General features: G+C 40.9%; 1 protein-coding gene across 5 annotated transcripts in view; it reads right to left on the minus strand.

Annotated features, from left to right (window-relative positions):
* Positions 1 to 19,024, minus strand: part of PPP3CA (protein phosphatase 3 catalytic subunit alpha) — a 183,117-nt gene that overhangs the window by 30,246 nt on the left and 133,847 nt on the right. For all 5 annotated transcript variants that reach the window (XM_082236979.1, XM_082236978.1, XM_082236980.1 and 2 more), the window contains exons 5-7: positions 17,688 to 17,833; positions 12,622 to 12,761; positions 3,385 to 3,462 (exon numbers count right to left, since the gene is read on the minus strand). In XM_082236979.1, coding sequence (XP_082093105.1) covers positions 3,385 to 3,462; positions 12,622 to 12,761; positions 17,688 to 17,833 — 364 coding nt within the window. The remainder of the gene's footprint in view (positions 1 to 3,384; positions 3,463 to 12,621; positions 12,762 to 17,687; positions 17,834 to 19,024) is intronic.

The following is a 19,024-nucleotide window of genomic DNA, read 5'->3' on the forward strand; positions in this document are numbered from 1 at the left end:
TACGCTCAGTTTTTCTCTCGGCACATTTACACTTGCTTGTGGTGACAAAAATGTTACCGTCTCAGAGGGCCTATATTTAGTCAGTCAGCAATGAAAATGAAAAACCCCAGAATTTTGGAATCACACCAACAAAAATGATATTTTCTCCCTAGCAAGAGGCAAAGCAAGGCTCAGCAACAGCATTTTAGTTCCCTGACTTATATAAAATCTCTATAACTCTTGGCAACAAAATGGAGAAAAAGAAAAAGAACAGTATGCTACCACTTCTACTCTAATTGCATATTGAGGTTCTGTAGCAATATCTGCCTTTCTGTACACCAACAGCAAAAACAAAACTTGAGGAATTTGGGGTACATCAATAAGGATACTGAGAGTATTTTACAGGCATGTGTACTACAGCCATCTGCAATAGTCCAGGTGGGTCTCCCAGGTTGTCCCTTTTGTTTATAACAGCAGCCTGATGCACCCTGTGGCAAACCAATTTTGGAATACAGGGAAGTTTCAAAGGCAGCTGGCAATCTTGGCAGCTGCTTAAAGCGGGGAGGGAATTCCTAGGGTCACTAAGATCTCTGGTATAAATATCCTTGTTATTTTGTCATGTGGTAGCAATAATATTTTGTTCTGGGTGTCCTTCTGCACAGTTCAAATTTGTTAGCCCAAGGAAATTATTCAACCAAGGAAATTACTCAGCATCAATGGTTGCTCTGACCATCCTGGAAAGAGTAGTGATCAACTTGTGTGAGCTGTACCACCATCATCATTGCAACTTATTAATAGCCTTCAAAAGAGCTTCCGTTATATGGATCCCAACCTACTAGGCTAAATTCAAGGTATTGGCACCAACGTATAAGGCCCTATACAGCTCAGGAGCAGGTTACTTGAGAGACCACCATATCATTTATATACCCAGCAGGTCACTGTGGTCTGCAAGAGAACTTCTCCTGCAAGTTCCAATGATCTTAGGAGTCCATTCCACAGTAATTTGGAGCAAGGCTTTTAGTGTGATTGCTCCTGTTCTGTGGAACAGCATTCCACAGAGATATAACAGGCCCCTACTCTCTGTGATTTCCCGATGAAATTTTAGTTCTAACAAGCTTTCCCAGATGGATGAATAGGTCTCTGGGTGACATTGGATCAGTCAAGCACTCTCAGTCTGACCCACCCCACAGAGCTGTTGTGAGGACAAAATGGGGTCAGACATCACATGTATGCTGGTTTGAGCTCCTGAGAGGACAGGTTGCATATGAATGTAAGAAGGAAGGGAGGAAGGAAAGAAAGAAAGAACGAAAGAAAGAAAGAAAGAAGGAAAGAAGGAATAGTGTTCTGGAAATTTTTTGGGTTTCTTGATGGGAAATAATGGCCTTTAAAGTTGCAGTTTGAATGGAATTCTGGGTGAATTTCAGGATCTATAGGAAACAATCAATTGACACATGTTCAATATGTGTGTGATCATGCACATGCACATTGCCCTGAACCCGGAAATTACCCCCAAATATCACAAAAACACCACAGAGATCAGATGTGGAGGGTCTCCTGCATAGCTAGGTATATTTAGTGCAAAAAAACAAGAGAAAGCTTTTTCTCCTAGAACCATCTGCCCTGCAGGTAGGGATGAACTGATCTGCCAGTTTGGGTTACTCCTAGTTTCTCATTTTACCAATCTGAAGTAGAGTTCTCCACATTTGTGAACCAGTTTGTATTTTGTCAAAATAAATCTCTACAAAAATATGTCATCATTTTAGTGTAGATCCCTCACGTTCCCATATTCAATTTTGCCAAATATACATATTTTTGCATGCTATTTCCCCTAATAAAATGCATGTTGTATGCTACTTTCTTCATGCACACCTAACCCTGATATACACATTTTCGTATATACTGTTTGTTTGCTTGGAGAAATGCATTGCATTAAGATGTGGACCGAATGAAATCTCTTCTCCATTCTCCACCCCCATCGTTCTGCCCAGACACTGAGGTCCAGCGCCGAGGGCCTTCTGGCAGTTCCCTCATTGCGAGAAGTGAGGTTACAGGGAACCAGACAGAGGGCCTTCTCGGTAGTGGTGCCTGCCTTGTGGAATGCTCTCCCTTCAGATGTGAAGGAAATAAGCAGCTATCTTCTCTTTAAAAGACATCTGAAGGCAGCCCTGTTTAGGGAAGTTTTAAATATTTGATGCTGTTTTGTTTTTAAAACTTGATTGGAAGCCGCCCAGAGTGGCTGGGGAAACTCAGCCAGATGGGAGGGGTATAAATAAATAAATTATTATTATTATTATTATTATTATTATTATTATTATTATTATTGAGATTTAGTGAGCACCCTGTTTATGGTTTTGTTTTGTTTTCATGCCACAGGCTCGTTTTCTTCAGTAGATAATTTTAAAAATGATCTCACTAATACTTTTTTCAAAAATAAAATAAAATGCTGTTCTTCATTTCACCAGTTTTGGTCTGTCATACTTCTGGAACTTTTTTGGCTGATGGGTGCTTTTAAAAAAATATTTATACAGTATTGTTAGCTGCTTTGAGCACCCTTGGAAGAAAAGACAAGAGTATAAATTTATGAAAACAGACTATAATATATGGCACACATCACTGCATAACTAGATGAAATGAGGATACCATGCTACTTAAATGTGGAAGACCTTGTAATACATTCATAAATTATGGCTCTTCTATCTGAGTGTCAATAATTTATATTCCTTCCATCTGTGCTTGTGTAAAAAGTATTGGTACTTTAGCCATTAGGATGAGCCAAGTGGAAGCACAGAGTGGCACTTCCTTTCAGTGACCTAGAAAATATATTCCTGTTTCAAACTGTGCCTCTCCAAAGAGCCCTGCAGCTTCGGAAAGTTAACAAGCTGTAAAGAGCTGATATATATGCTCCTGCTGTTTATCAGCTGAGCAAGGGAAAGCCCTTGTTCTAATTATATCATCACAGTATACTTTAATTTGAGCAGAGGGCCACCCAAACTGCTTTGAGTGCCAGAACTGTGCACCCTGGAATATTTAAAAAATTAGAACTGTATCTGAACCCTTGTAGGGGGCACTTCTTGCACCAGCAGGAAACCATAGTTAGAATTTGGGAACAAGAATTCTAGGTAAGATATAGGGGTTGGGACGTTACACCATTTTAAAGAGGCTAAACGTCTCCCACTTGTTTCTCCATCTGCTAGAGAGCTAGGGTTTCAGGATGTGGTCAAGATTCCCGAAAGGAAAAGCAACATACCCTGAAAAGTCAATATTCAACTCTTTTTAAACACCAGTCCTTTCCCTTTTACATTCTGAAAGTTACCGAACAAGCACTTCACCTTAGCAATGTAAGAAATGTACAGATGGCAACATGCCGGAAAATAACTTATTCAAAAAACAAGGAAAGTCACTCACCCGGCATCCTGGGCTTCATGGGCTCGGAGTATAGATAATAAGTTATTGTGCTGTAGGAAGTCACAAACAGCAGGGTAACTGTTGGGGCAGGAAAAGAAGCATGTTTTAATAAAACAAAAACAGAGAAGGTGCCTTAGCCTCAGACCCTCACAAATACATAAATATACAGTATACATAAACTTAAATGTTACTGCGTTCAATGGAGAGCAGCACTGGGAAAAAAGCATATCACTGTATATTCTCCCCTACTAGTCAAAAATGTAAGGTGCAGGTTAACTCCAGAAAGTCACTGGCCAATTTTAGACACAATGGAAGGCCAGGGTTTCCCGACTGTATGAATGAGCCACATTCTTGCACACTCAATCTCTACCGTTTGTTTGTTTGTTTTGCATCTCGAAAAGGGGAGATTGGCTTTAAATTCCCCATACTTCTCTGATTTGCCCCAACTCGGGGAACTGTGGTTTGTGAAAATCATGGCTCAAACAAAGCTAAGGCTGCTTAAACTGTGGTTTAAACAAACAAGTTCTCCAAGTTGAAAGGACACTGTGCTTAGAACTGGAAGTAGATTGCTTTGGATCTTCCTTCCCTGCCCCTTGGGGAAGATGGTTGGTCATTGTGTGAAGCCCAGAACAGGACGTTTGCTATCGTCAAACATGGATTCCATGGATTCAGAAGCCCCATCCTCCCTTCAACAAATTCAGGAATTAGATTCCAAGTAGCTGCATTTCAATTCAGTTTAAATGATTTGAGGTTTGCTGTAGCTGTTTCCCAACTTTATTCTCTCTACAAAGATACTGGTGCCTTTAGAGATAAAGTTAGGAAAAGGAGGATCAGCCTTCTATTTCTGTCTCAATACCAATGTGAATGCACTTAGCAGCTACTTAATTCTCCATGGGTACCTCATGCTAACCCACAAAAAGCTACACATTTAGTAGCAAGTATAGGATTTATGAAACTTTATAAACTGCAGTTCTCTGGAGAGAGAGGGGTGGTGGGAAAGAGGGAGAGAAGTTGAGTAATAAAAGGATAGTCTTCATTTCACTGAAATATACACAAATTTCAACATGCTGAGTATTAGCCGAGTCTGAATTCTGGTGTTGTGTAGATGGCCTGCACTACCATTTAATGGATTTAGTGGAGCTGTGGGCATGTCCATACAAATACAGCAAAGCTCTCTTGTCTAGGTCTGGAGTACTTCTGTGATATGAAGCTTCTATCTGATTTCAGAGACTGAATCTTTCACCACCACCAATGTACTAAATGTGGTACTTTCTAACATGCTGAATAATGTATTCTGGTGTGTACGTTCTACACATAGTTAAGCACAGAAGGAAGCCTTGGTTGCGGCATGTGCCCTTTTCCAGCACACGTAAAATGACATAGACAATCCTGACTTCCAGGGGCTGTATTATTCCACTATTCCATGAATGGATCAAACCAGGTTTTCATCTGTTCCAGTAGACTGTTCTCAACACTGGCTCACCAAATGCTTCGAGGAAATCCACTCCAGCACATGAAAACAGCAGCCTCCCCCTGTTCAGCAAATGATATAATTCTGAGCAAAATGGAATCCCCATGCTGAATCATGGCTAATAGTCACTGTCAGTCCTGTCCTCCATAAATCTGTCTAATGCCATTTTAAAACCAGCTACATCTAGAGCCATCACCATACCTTGTGACAGCAAATTCCATAAATGAATCATGTATAGTGTTAAGAAGTACTTTTGTTTGGGGGGTGTGTGTCCTGCCCTGAATCTACTGCCAGTCAATTTGTCTATCCTGAATTTACTGCCAATCAATTTCACTGGGTGACACTGAGTATTATGAGAGAGAGGCAGTAAATTCTTCTCCACAGACCTCTGTCACAAACCTCTATTACCATAAACCTCTTTTCACAGAGGTGGCAAAAAATGATGGCCTCTAGATGTTGCTGAACTCCCATAGATCCCAGCTGGCACAGCCAATGGTCAGGGATAATGGGATTTGTAATTTAATGACATGTGGAGAGCACTGTGTTGGCTGTTCCCGTTCCATCATCTCCTCTCTATGTCATCTCTTTTTCCTAAGCTAAGTAGCCACAAACACCTTCACTTTCTTTAAAGAGAAGATGCTCTGTCCCCTTGATTGTTCTGTTTGTTGCAGCTTCTTCAAGCTCCAGGTGTTCTTTTTGTAATGCACTACAAAGTGTACTGAGTTTAAGAGCTGCTGCTTCTGCTCCGTACCCCAAACCTCAAAGGAGCAAGGGAGAATGAGCAAGATAAGCCTGCTCTTACTTTCCCCTCATATAGAAGAGGTACATGGATCAGAAGAAAAAAAGCCCAGCCATCTATTGCTCTGTTTGCAACAGTCCCTTACTTCACTTAACCACACTGGGTTAAAACGCTTTCTATGAATCTATCCCACGACACTAACATTATATTTGAGGTTGCTATGGCAACTGGCTTTTAGTTATATAACCAAGAGAGCTGCTGGTAATATAAAATAAAGAGGGAGATTTTAGATACAGTTCTACTGGTAATTGGGGGAAAAAGTATATTAATTTGCAATTTCAAACAAACACGTCCCTCTCATTGCAGTACAACTGATATGGGACTTGTGTAGTGGCTCTAACTTCTTCTTTTTTTGGGGGAAAAAGTTAGCAAAAGAACTGTCATGTGTAGTAATAAAACTATGACAATATTATAAAGCGTATAACAGAAACAGAAAGCTTCATTTCCTGTGCATACTCTTTCACAAACAAACAAACAGCCTTAATATAATCAAATTCATTTGGTCTGATATGCAAATTAATTGACAAGGACTCCACTCATGGCTACAGGTCTGTGCCCAGTTACAGCTCAAGCCTATGCACGCATACTGTGAAGTAAATCCCATTTGAGTTCAGTACGGCTTACTTCCAGGTCAGCATGCAGAAGACCCTAGGATACTTCCATTCCAGAGGAGGTTGAAAAGTGAGGCAGACTGCTGAGCCTGGTAGGCAGGCAAGCCAAACAGAAAGCAGTGAAGAGTGAAGCAGTTTGGGGTTGTCAAGTGATGGCTTTATTTAATAATAATAATAATAATAATAATAATAATAATAATAATAATAATATCTTTATTGTCATTGCCCCCATCGGGGATAACGAAATTACTTGACTGCTCCATAAAAACACTAATTAAACAATACAGTATAATACAGCAAGGGAGATTAGATGACTTTCAAAGTCCGGGCTTCCCATTCAGGGCCGAGATCGCTCTGGAGAAGAAGCTGTTCTTAAGATGGCTCGTTCTTGTCTCCATCGACCTGTATCTCTGTCCCGACGGCAAGAGCTCGAAGAGACAGTGACCAGGATGCGATGGATCTTTTACTATGTCCAGTGCCTTCCTATGGCACCTTGTGGCATAAATCTGGTCTAAGGTGGAGAGTGGGCAGCCAACAATGCTCTCTGCTGCCTTAACAACCCTGCACAACCCCATCCTGTCCTGGGTAGTACAGCTTCCGTACCACACACATAAGCCATAAGTGAGCACACATTTGAGTGTTGTTAGTTGTTGCCCATGTCTCAGAAGCTTGGCTGGCCTCAGCTAGAAGTCAAGCATTGAGTGTTGCCAGCCCCATGCTGCAGAATAATGTTCCAGCATCCTTGCTCCTAACTTTCAGGTGTCTCCTAAAGAACTTTTTCTGCTGTTACGTCTCATCAGTGGCTTCATTTCTATTTTCAGATGAGTCAACCATTCTTGCAATTATTCTGTATTGTTTTATGTTATTATATATTTTATTGCATTTGCATAGATGATCGTACACTACCTTGATTCTGTACATGAGTGGGCAGTGTGTGAATACTTGTATAAATAAAACAAATAAAGTTTTGTCTTGACTTAAAAGAAGAGCTGTTGTGACTGAGCAATCAGACCACAGTCAAGGGGTTTAATAGGGCCTGGTCAAACTTCATTGGATCACTGTTTCATCTGAGCCCTGTTGAGCTTCTACCACCATATGCAATACAGTGGTACCTCGGGTTAAGAACTTAATTCATTCTGGAGGTCCTTTCTTAACCTGAAACTGTTCTTAACCTGATGTACCACTTTAGCTAATGGGGCCTCCTGCTGCCGCCGCGCCGCCACTGAGCAATTTCTGTTCTCATCCTGAAGCTAAGTTCTTAACCTGAGGTACTATTTTTAGGTTAGTGGAGTCTGTAACCTGAAGCGTCTGTAACCTGAAGTACCACTGTATGCTCAAACAGAATAGAAATGCCCAAGTACAAAATGTCAGCAGCTCCCTCATGTGGTAAACTGGTATATTACATATCCCTCTCACATACTGGTCACATGCAGTTGCGCATAATTTGAAAAATGTGTGAGCTCACATTTTAAGTTCCTGTACTACATTTTTAAAACAAATAATCTTCCTTCTGGATGGTGCTCAAGAAAAACTGGTTGTGAGACTTTACAGCAGATGACTATGCATAGCAGTGATTGGTTAGAAACTGTGAAATCAAGAACCTAAAGCAGCTTTTTCAAAAAAATAAAATAAAAACTGAGTCTGACATAAAATATGCACATTCTGATTGTTTTTTGAAAAGGTTGGCAGCCTGCTTGAAACTTCTACTGCCAAGTCAGTGTAAAGAATAGAGAACCAGGTGGGCCAATCGTATAAGGCAGCTCCCTATGATTTGCATGCATGCTTGCACAAACGTCCTCTCTCAACCCTCCTCCTAAAACTAACGGCTTGATGTTCTCTCTTTAACATATTGCTGAATTTGTGCGACTACAGCTTTACATACATATATACCGCACTACATTTGATGCAGTATGTTGAAAGAGGGAGTCCAATACCATTTAAGTACATAATCCTCAAAGGCATAAAATGCATATATTCCACTTACTAAAGTTAGTTGTTTTGCTTCTGTTGTTTTATGATCAAACTAAATCATTTGTAGTCCAAATTATTTAAGCCACAAGGTGGTGGTATAACGAGTGAGGCTACAAACTTGGTATAATAAGTAAATATCATGCCTAGTACTCTAGAGGTCCTGTGAAAATATTTTGCTAATATATCAGTTAGCTAAAAAAATTACAAAACTCACAAAGCAGAGAAAGATGTACTTTTGGAACCAGCTTGCAGTTAGATATGAAAGATCAGAATGAACTTTCTTTTTAAAAAATGAACAGAGCAAGAGGTTTTTTAAAAAAAGGAAACTGGATGCATTTCACTAAAATGCAATTTGTCAGTAAACCAAATATTTCATGAAAACCGAGAGCATCTGTATATTTACTCAAGTAGAGGTAGGGATGGGTGATTTTTTCAATTCTAATTCCTCTCAGTTTCTCATCTTTTCCAGACTTAAATTCAGTTATCTCCACTTCTACATCAGTTTGACCTTTTGGTACCAGGAAAATTTGTACACATTTCCCGCATGAATTTCTCCCAATATATAGATGTTTGCAAGTGATTTTCACCAAAATACACATTTTTGCGCACTTTCTCCTAATATTTACTTTTTGTACACTTTTTTTTAAAAGAACTGCATTGCAAAATTCAGAGAAGTGCAAATTTTTAAGGACAGTTGAGTTTCGATTCACATATTGGTTCAGGCATTGCAAATTAGATAAATCTGCATCGAAATGTAAACCAGTTGGATGTTTCTTGCATTCCTAAGTAGACGTTATTGCTCTTGCTTTAGGCTAGGGGTGGGGAACCCTTTTCAACAGAAGGCAGAGAGTCATTCCACTTCTCATGGTTAAATAGATAGAGTCAGACGCAAAAGGGGTGGGGCAAAATAAAATTCTGGCCTTTGATACAAGTTTTTGCTTTGTGGCCTTCACCTTCCTGGCCTGAAGCTTACATCAAATTTCTTGGATTTTACTTCTGGGAGGGTAGTTGAATTACCCAGTTCCAGTACAACCTGGTGGAACCTCACAGATTTATTTTGAGCTTTATGCCACAAAAAAATCTGTTAGCGCTTTAAGTTTTCAGAAGACTGCTGCTTTGGAGTTTTACCTCTGATCAAGGAAAGCCCAATCAAGCAAATAACATATATAAGTATATAAACAATAATATAGATTAAGCTTCTGTTTGGAGGTTTTGCTAAATACAAGGACTGAGTCCTTTCTGTTAGGCTCATGGTACTAAATGAATTGTTTTAAACTCAGAAGTACACAATCTGTTTTGCAGTAAGGGCTGCATGTACCATGAACTGCAGATTGTGATCATGTGCGGCACCTCTTCACAATCTTATCAGAGGTTGCTCAATGAGAAGATCAAAAAGGCGAACCATTCCCTAAAAGGCAGCTTTCCTCATCATTTGAAATTTCCCCCTGCAATGTACCGCTACCAGTCTTGACTGTGTTCTACGATACCTTTTCAGTTCATGTGGGCAATTGTGAGGTCCAATAGGCCTCGCTAGCATCCCCTTCACAAGCTGACTGTTCATGCCAGAATAACTCCCCAGAACTTTCTGGAGGTAATGTGAAGGATTTCTGTGGCTTGCATGTAGTTGCTTCTCAGCAGACAAATCAATGTAGAAAGGGTCCCTGAAGAAACAATGCTTGAAAGCCTTTATTCTAGAGGAAATAATGAAGTGTTTTACGCACGTCATAGCGTATTATTCCTTTGTTTCAGATGACTGAAGAAGTGGAATAACCACATTATGCACTGCAGTACATTGCATTATGGTATTAGTGTGCCAGCAAAAATGTAATTTGGGTGGATATTAATGAATATATATTTCAAGATTCTGAGTGCTAGCAAACAGAGGTTGTCCTAGCTTAACTTTGTGTTCTTGTGAGTACAGAAAGATTTGCTGTAGAATTTTGCACACACAACTGATCACAGTCTTAACATTTCAACTGTATTTTAACTAGCAGTAGGTTCATTTTGTATGTGATAAGGCTGGGATATCCTCCAGCTGTTCTTGGGACTACAACTTCATCAGCCCTAGACAGCATAGCCAACACTCAGCGTAGGAAGCTTTTCAAGATGCTTTTGAATTATGGTGCTGGAGGAGACTCTTGAGAGTCCCATGGACTGCAAGAAGATCAAACCTATCCATTCTTAAGGAAATCAGCCCTGACTGCTCAGTGGAAGGACAGATCGTGAAGCTGAGGCTCCAATACTTTGGCTACCTCATGAGAAGAGAAGACTCCCTGCTGGAAAAGAACCTGATGTTGGGAAAGATGGAGGGCACAAGGAGAAGGGGATGACAGAGGACGAGATGGTTGGATAGTGTTCTTGAAGCTACCAGCATGAGTTTGACTAAACTGTGGGAGGCAGTGGAAGACAAGAGTGCCTGGCGTGCTCTGGTCCATGGGGTCATGAAGAGTCGGACATGACTAAACGACTAAACTACAACAAAACTAATAATATATTGCCCCTTCAGGAACTCACTAGAAGTTTACTTATGATTCTTGTTATATTTTGACCTGCTCGGCTCACATTCACCCGGTGCTATACCAGCTGCACTGGCTCCCAGTGGAGTACAGGATCAGGTTTAAGGTGCTGGTTTTAACCTTTAAAGCCCTATACGGCCTAGGACCCTTGTACCTACGTGACTGCCGCTCCTGGTATGTCCCACAGAGGAACTTACGATCTTCAAACAAAAACATCTTGGAGGTCCTGGGCCACAGAGAGGTTAGGCTGGCCTCAACCAGAGCCAGGGCTTTTTTGGCTGTGGCTCCGATCTGGTGGCATGCTCTGCCACAAGACATTAGGGCCCTGCGGGACTTGACATCTTTCCGCAGGGCCTGCAAGAGAGAGCTGTTCCGCCAAGACTTTGGCCAGGGCACAGCCTGACTCCCTCCTTTGGCAATCTGCACAGAACTCTACCCAATGGTTGCCATCAATTTGATTTGAAGTATTGTTTTAATGAAATGATTTTAAAATGTTGTCTTATTTTATTGTTGTTAGCCGCCCTGAGCCCGGCTTCGGCTGGGGAGGGCGGGATATAAATAAAAATTTATTATTATTATTATTATTAATGTGCTGAGGAAATTTATGCTGAGGAAAACTGCAGATTCTAGAATGTTTCCTAAAAGATACAACCTCCTCCTTGCCCCCCAATAGGTCACCATCTTCAGGAATATCACTTAAAGCAGTTGCTGTAACCATGATACCCATAAACACATGAACAATCCTAATAAAGATCAGTGAAATTGTTTCCAATTAAAAAGATAATTAAGTATTTATTTGTAACCTAAAGCCTTTTTTGCTGAAACATATGTAATTGCCATTATTCCTGTTTTCTGAAAATGCAGATTTTCCCTAAAACTCAAATCTCAATGCTACAATAAAGAATTCAGGCCATTTAGTAAAACATGTTTTGCCCGCAAAGGAACTTCCAAAAGGGAATGGCAGGATCTGTAGTCAACCAATTAGCTAACTGAAGAAAGTGTCTTGGTTGTATAAGTCTCAACTCTCTCTACAATGAAATATAGCAATCTTTGCGAAGGGACTATATATGTGCAGTAACAGGAAACTTTATCTGTCAACACACAAGTATTGTTAGTGACTTTTACCCTGTGAAAATGCTTTAGTGATAAACAATTTTAGGAACTTGCTCACCATAACAACATTCAAAATCTTTCAAAAGATATCACATTGTTAGGACTTAGAGCAGGGATGGGGAACTTGTGGCTGTCCAGATGTTGTTAGATTCAAATTTAATCACCATGGTCAATGGTCAGGCAGGAGGGGACTTTTTAAGTTCAGCAACATCTGGAGGATCACAGGTTCCCCATCCCTGACTTAGGGCTTAACGGCAGAGTGAGTGAGGAACTGCTAATTCCTTATGTAAGGGCTGGGAAGGGGGAAATTACTTCTTGAGTAGGCATGGAGCCCCACTGCAAGGAAAAACAGTGGAGGAGAAGAAATTTCAGTGCAAAGTGTAAATATGGGGAGAAACTATGCAGGTCCCTCTTTTCCCTCTGCTGCATTTTAAATGCATTTCCTTCCAGTCCTCCTTGATTTATATGGAACTGGCAAAGCCCATGTTGGATCCTGCCACTATCACATTGAGTGATAATCATTCTTGTTGACTGAATTTTCATGTGCGAGTCCATATGTATTTTAGTTGAAACAGAACCTCAATAGGTACACACGTTGCTTAAACACAATGGAAGAAATTTTGGTTTTTAGACAGAGATTCAATTCTTTTAAAAGGCAGAACTCAAGATCTATGCAACTCAAGGCACAATTGCGATGGTTTATGAAGCAGCCACAACCATCTGCAGAGGCCACATGAAACAAGAAAGCATCCTCACCTGTAGAAGTATGAACACCCCCTGACTGTGTTGTGAGTGAAATGTTCCTGAGTCTTCTCATTTCCAAAGTCCTCTAGAGGATCTGACCACAGGATGTCGCACATAGGTCCATACGCAGGTGGTTCCTTGAATCGATCTAACTAAGAAAAAAAGAAGACGAAGAGAAAGGCTAAGGGTGCTAGAGGGAAAGATCTGGCACTGACATTTAGGAACAACAGTGTAACCACACAAGCATTACCGTGCTTTGGTCTTGAGACTCCCACCCCTCCCGCAGTTCAACTCAGAGCCATAACAGAGGGTGGTTCCCCTGGTACAACCATACCACAAACTGATGCGCAACCACAGAATATAGTTATGGCAGTTTATAAAATGGGAATAAACCTCATCACTACAGCAAAATGAATTCTGGTTTTGGCCCTGTATACCTGAAGAAATGTCTCCATCTCTATCTTTCAGCCTGGACACTGAGATCCAGCTCCAAGAGCCTTCTGGTGGTTCCCTCATTGTGAGAATTGAGATTACAGGGAACCAATTCCCATCATCCCTGACTACTGGAGCTGCTAGCTAGGGATGATGGGAGTTGTACTCCAGAAACAGCTGGAGACTCAAGTTTGTGAAACTCTGACTTACTTTCCCAATGTAAGTGGAGAGAGCCACTGCATAGGAGGAGGTCCATGAAAAAGAACCTCAAGTGATGATTGCAGGGTCTGGGCCAATTCATATGGGGAGAAGCAGTCCTTGAGGTATTGTGGTCCTGAGCCATTTAAGGCTTTATAGGTCAAAAGTAACACTTTGAATTGGGCCCAGAAACGAATTGGCAGCCAGTGTTGTTTGGCCAGGGCTGGCATTATATGCTCAAACAGTCTTGCCCCAGTGAGCAACCTGGCCGCTGAATTCTGCACCAGCTGACGTTTCTGAACCATGTTCAGAGGCAGCTCCATATAAAACGTACTGCAGTAATCTAACCTAGAGATTATGAGAGCATAGACAACAAAATTAGGTTATCTCTGTTTGGATAATTGATTGATTGATTGATTGATTGATTGATTAAGTGATCCCGTGTACTCAGCCGTCAATAGCTGAATGCAACCCCTCTATATATAACAACAACAACAACAATTTATTTGTACCCCACCCATCTTACTGGGTTGCCCTAGCTACTCTGGGCAGCTTCCAGCATATATAAAAACATAGTAAATTCAATTATCTCATTGATTAGAGAGGAGGAACAGCAAAGGAAATCAATTCCATCAACTGAAAAACTCCCTAGATGCATTTTAATAATAGAGCTATTTAATACTTTTAAAATCAGAGTTGCACACATTATTTAAATGCTGACATCACTGCTGTAAATAAAGCATTGTCTGCCTGACTTAAGTAACACAGTGAACAAACAAATCTGTTGCTGAACAGGAACTCTTCACTAACCTGCCCTTAGCTGGATGTTTACTGCAGGTTCTCCACTGTGCACAGAAAAGCACTGCAACCCTCACCCTTTGGAATTCATCTTGAGACAGGATGAATTCATTCACTACAGAGGAAGAAGTGTTATGCCCCTCAACTTTACTTCTCTCCCCGCCACACAGACATCTTGCTTGGGGGTCATAACTGGACTGACAGATGACAGTCTACTTGAGATTTAGAGACGGAATAGGGTGCATGTTCATGCACATAACTATTCATGCGCTATGGTTTGGTACTGCATCCAAACAAGGTCAATAGAATTCATGTGGAAAGAGTTCTTGGGAGCAGCATACAGTCTGTAATTATACCAATTATTTAGAATTTTTCTTGAGTTTTGTGGCTTTATGCATGCTTTTGTGAGCATGCATAAACAGGACTGGCCTAAGACTTTTGTTGCCTGAGGCAAAGGACAACACAATCCCACTCCGTTCCAAATCAGAACTGAACTGGTCTGAGTGCTGAATCTTACTTAAACATGGGTGATGTGATAGCATCTCTACTGCTCTTTAGGCAGCAGGCTAGTTTAGGGGTTCCAAGACAAGCTGTGCTGCGTACACAGTTCTGCCCTCCAAAAGAAGGTGTAACCAGGGGCTTAAGAGGAACAAGAAAGGAAACACACCTCACATTTTAAGCAAACATGTTTCTGTTGCTGCATGAGGAAGCTGAAATCTTGATGAGATACGCAGATGTGGGCTATGCAGATTGGAGCTGAGTTCCTAAATATTCCTCTTTTTCTCCAGCCTGGCTGTGAGGAGGAGACTACAAGCGACTGCTTTCATTTTAAATCAATTGCACTTTGCCAGTTTTGCAGTGGGTAATCTGCATCACACAGACCTCTGGACCATCCCCATGAATGAGATGTCATCCAACACATGCACACCAACATAAAGGTTTACTTAAAAGGAACATATACTCAGCATTCCAATACAGAAGGACCTCCTGGGACCTTATCTGGGCATTCAAAACACAGGGTAATAACACTGTGAGGCAGAAGAGTGGGGTCACACTTACTTGCCTTGCCCTCACTGCCACACCCCACATAATGCCCTCCTCAATACTGCCCACATGTTTCGGAGAATGTCTGCAGCAAAGCAGTCTGCTAATTTGTGTAGGTTGTACCCTCTCAAGATTTCAGCTCACGGTCGTTGCATTCTCACAGTTAAATCACATTTGGTATGCTGTCCCGTTGCAGACAAGTTCCCAAATGTACGTTGGGAGGAGGTCAGTGTGGGGCATGAGGGCAGGCACACAATGGATGCGGAGTGATAATTGTGTGAGGCTCTACCCTCTTGCCTTGCACAATTATCACTGCAGGGTGTGTCTTGAATAGCTTGATAAGGCTACTGAGATCTCACTTAAGTAGAAGAAGCAGGCATCTGTGTGATATCTCTTGCAACAGCTCTTGCTTCAGCTTGCAAATCAGTTTTTATTCATGGCTTTGACCATCAGCTCCAAGCTCCACCAAAATTGCAGTAAATTATTGCTTTTGAAAAGTAACAGAGTTTCCCAAAAGTCATCTCTAGATTATGGGTAATGAATGCCACAGTGATGTGGTGTGGAGAATGTTATGCAATGCATTTTTCCCCCATTTCTAAACCCCCCCTTCCTGGGGGGAAATAATTCATAACACAATGAATGGATACAATGCTAATCAAATCAAACATTTTCTTCAGGTGACCCTTACTAGGAAGCATGCATGCATATTTAATATTGGTATCAATGCATAGACTTCTTTTGAGTATGATAAAATTACTATGTTCACAGTTTTCCATGCCTACATTTTTCTTTATATGTAAACTATGCTCTTGAATCGCTGTATCTTGAAACCATTCACAAGTATTTGAAAGAAAATAATTTCTAAGCAAAGCTTTTCTGTTTGATTGAAAAGAAATGTAAACCACATTGACACAGCAATCCTCACTAGGGGCTGGGGAAATGCAGAGCAACAGATCCTCTGCTGCAATCAAAGCCTTGCCGGACAGAAGGTTGGAAGTGTGCTCGTTTGATATACCAGCTCCAGGCGGGTGCAGCTGAGGGTACCAAGGATTGGGGAATGTGAAGCTTAGGATCTAGTCGATCCCAAGCCTCTAGTACCCTGCTTCAAACACTTCATTTTCAAGGCTATCTCTGGCTACCTCTGTCATGAGGACTACTGGTGGTAGCTACCGTATTTTTCGCTCTATAAGACGCACTTTTCCCCTCCTAAAAAGTAAGGGGAAATGTGTGTGCGTCTTATGGAGCGAATGCAGGCGGGAGGCTCTGCTCGGCGCTCCCTTTAAAGAGCCGTGGGGAGCGGCTCTTGGGGGAGCACACTCTGCGCGCTCCTTAAAGGGAGCGCGGCTCTTGGGGGAGCCTTAGCCGTGTGCAGCCTCTCCCGGGCAGGGGATGAAGGCTCCCCTTGCCCGGGAGAGGCTTGCTCACGGCTATCCCATAAGCCAGGGCTATCCCATAAGCTGTGCAGCGATCCCGCTTGCTGTCCTGGCTTCTGGCATTCAGAATATTTTTTTTCTTGTTTTCCTCTTCCAAAAACTAGGTGCATCTTATGGTCTGGTGCGTCTTATGGAGCGAAAAATACGGTAACTGTTTGGGCAGAGCTGGGCCATCTGCCATCTGGTTTTCCCCTTCATGGGTGGAAAGAACGCTATGTACCATCCTAAGTACTCTCACACAATGCTATCTAAAGTGTGCTTTATCATTATTACCCCCTATTTCAGTTCAAATAATCTGACGATGGAAAAAACTTTCCAGATATTATATAGAATATCAAATTAATATAAACTTTTTTTTTTTAAAAAAAAATTACTAACCTGAAGTCAAATAAGTATTCTAAATCAGATCTCACACTATTGAAGCTATTGGAAATCGCTGCACACCCCTGGGTCAACGCCACCATCCCAGCAATTGCTGAATACGCAACAACATATTGTTTGAACATGACAAATTGTCAACAGGGGTGGTAACTATTTGCACTCTGATCAAGATAAGGATCAGTGTAGGGAAGCAACTTTCTGCAAAGGTTATCACAGGGAACCACAGATGGAAAATGTGATTTGCATGTACACACAGCATACTCACCCTGTCAACACATACATATTCTGGATGACATAGCCAAGCATAGATACCTGCATAACCATAGCTGTATTGGAGTAAAGGACTAATGTATAGAAGAGTATTCAACAGCAAACCCCATAGACACAACAAAACCGGTTTTTTTGGAAAGCAAAATAAGAATGATCGATTAACTCCATTTCTGCAGTTGCCACATTAAATAAGTGAGCTAAGTGAAGTTCTTTTCTTCTTACTTTTTACGACAACTACCAAGGAGGACAATCCAAGAAGAGTTTTAGTGCAACGAGAAAAGACAAACATTTTGGGTTGTCTTCAACTAAATCCTATTCAGAGTAGACCCACTGAAATTTATGGACCTAAGTTAGCCATGCCCATTAATTTCAATAAATCCACTCCTGAGGATGATTGACATTGGATGAAACCCTTCACTTTTAATTCTCCCATATGACAACAGTGGAAAAAATGAGAGATGGTATTTGGAGCAAAGCAAAGTTTACTTAGTGGCATTTTGGAGTTGTGCTATCCAAACTTACTTTTCTGATGTCATCTAAAGTGTTGATCTCTGGAGACAGGCCACCATGAACACACAGGAACTGTTGGTTCATCAGAGCAGCCAAGGGAAGGCAGTCAAAGGCATCCATGCAGGCATCATACACACGTTCTGAATACTTTATTTTACCTTTTGGATAATAAGATAGTATCAGAAAAAAGTACTTGAGAAGAGGGGAGAATACTGTATTAAAGAATTCAGACCTAAATTCTGTGGGCCTGTGAGAACCAGCTTTTAGTCTCAAAGACTAAATTATTAATATTGACATATTAATCTCTTCCCATATATTTTCTGCACACCTTTGCAAGCAAATAATTTATGGGCTTCCATTGGAGAGATGATGAAGTTTCTATGAAAACGGGGACGCAAACACTGCCACTCCCCCTTTCCAACCACCACCACCACCAATACATCATTGGGCAAGGGTGTCTAGCATACATTCAAATCCTCTGCTTTGATTGTGACTTGGTTGATATTCAGAGCTACTGATTCATGGCTTTTAGGTAAAGATGTTTGGTCAGAACCTGTTGGGCAGCAAAGATAGTCATTAGCTAACCCTTCCCAGTTGACCATGCCTGCAGAATTTAGGCTGGTGTGCAAGGGTGGATGAACCGGTCACCTTCCTTTAGGCAACAGACAAAGGTTGATCTGCTCATTTGAGTTTTTGGCAGTTAACTTTGGTGCCTTAATTTAATTTATTATAGTTCAGAAGGATTGTCTGTCCAGTTTCGCCTGAAAGGCTTTTGAATTGGTTGTTTAGTTGCTTTCGTCTATCATTTTAGAGTAGTTGGGCTTTTCATTCTGTTTGCCGTTTTGTTTTATGATATTTTCTAGTTTTAAAAGATTTTATTAAGCTTCCTCGAACACCATTAGGCAAAAGTGCCGCATACAAATCCTTTAAATGGATAAATATTAAGCAAATCTTAAATGATGAAATCATGAATGCTAAATGTCATGGAGACTAATGAACATTTAAAGTCACATTATATATAAAAAAACCCACCATATCAACAGTTCTCTAGTCATCCTAGAAGGTTTCTCCAAAGAGCTATAATTTCATTTTAGATTCTATTATATATTCTCCTGCCCTTTGAAAGGGTAGGTCAGTATAGAAACCACCACCACACATCTTCTTAATGATTTGCAGAAACATCATTATGAAATAAATGAGATTGTTCAATTAATTTGAAATGTTAATTTATAAATATGCATATTAAAAACTCAGTAAATTACAAATCGTTCAAGTCAATTAACAACCTTTTTATCCTCCACTCTGTAAAGGAAATGTCATTGTACATTGTTCTGTAGGTCATGTTTTCC

This window comes from Podarcis vaucheri (genome assembly GCF_965113315.1).
Source record: "Podarcis vaucheri genome assembly, chromosome: 9".
Taxonomy (NCBI): domain Eukaryota; kingdom Metazoa; phylum Chordata; class Lepidosauria; order Squamata; family Lacertidae; genus Podarcis; species Podarcis vaucheri.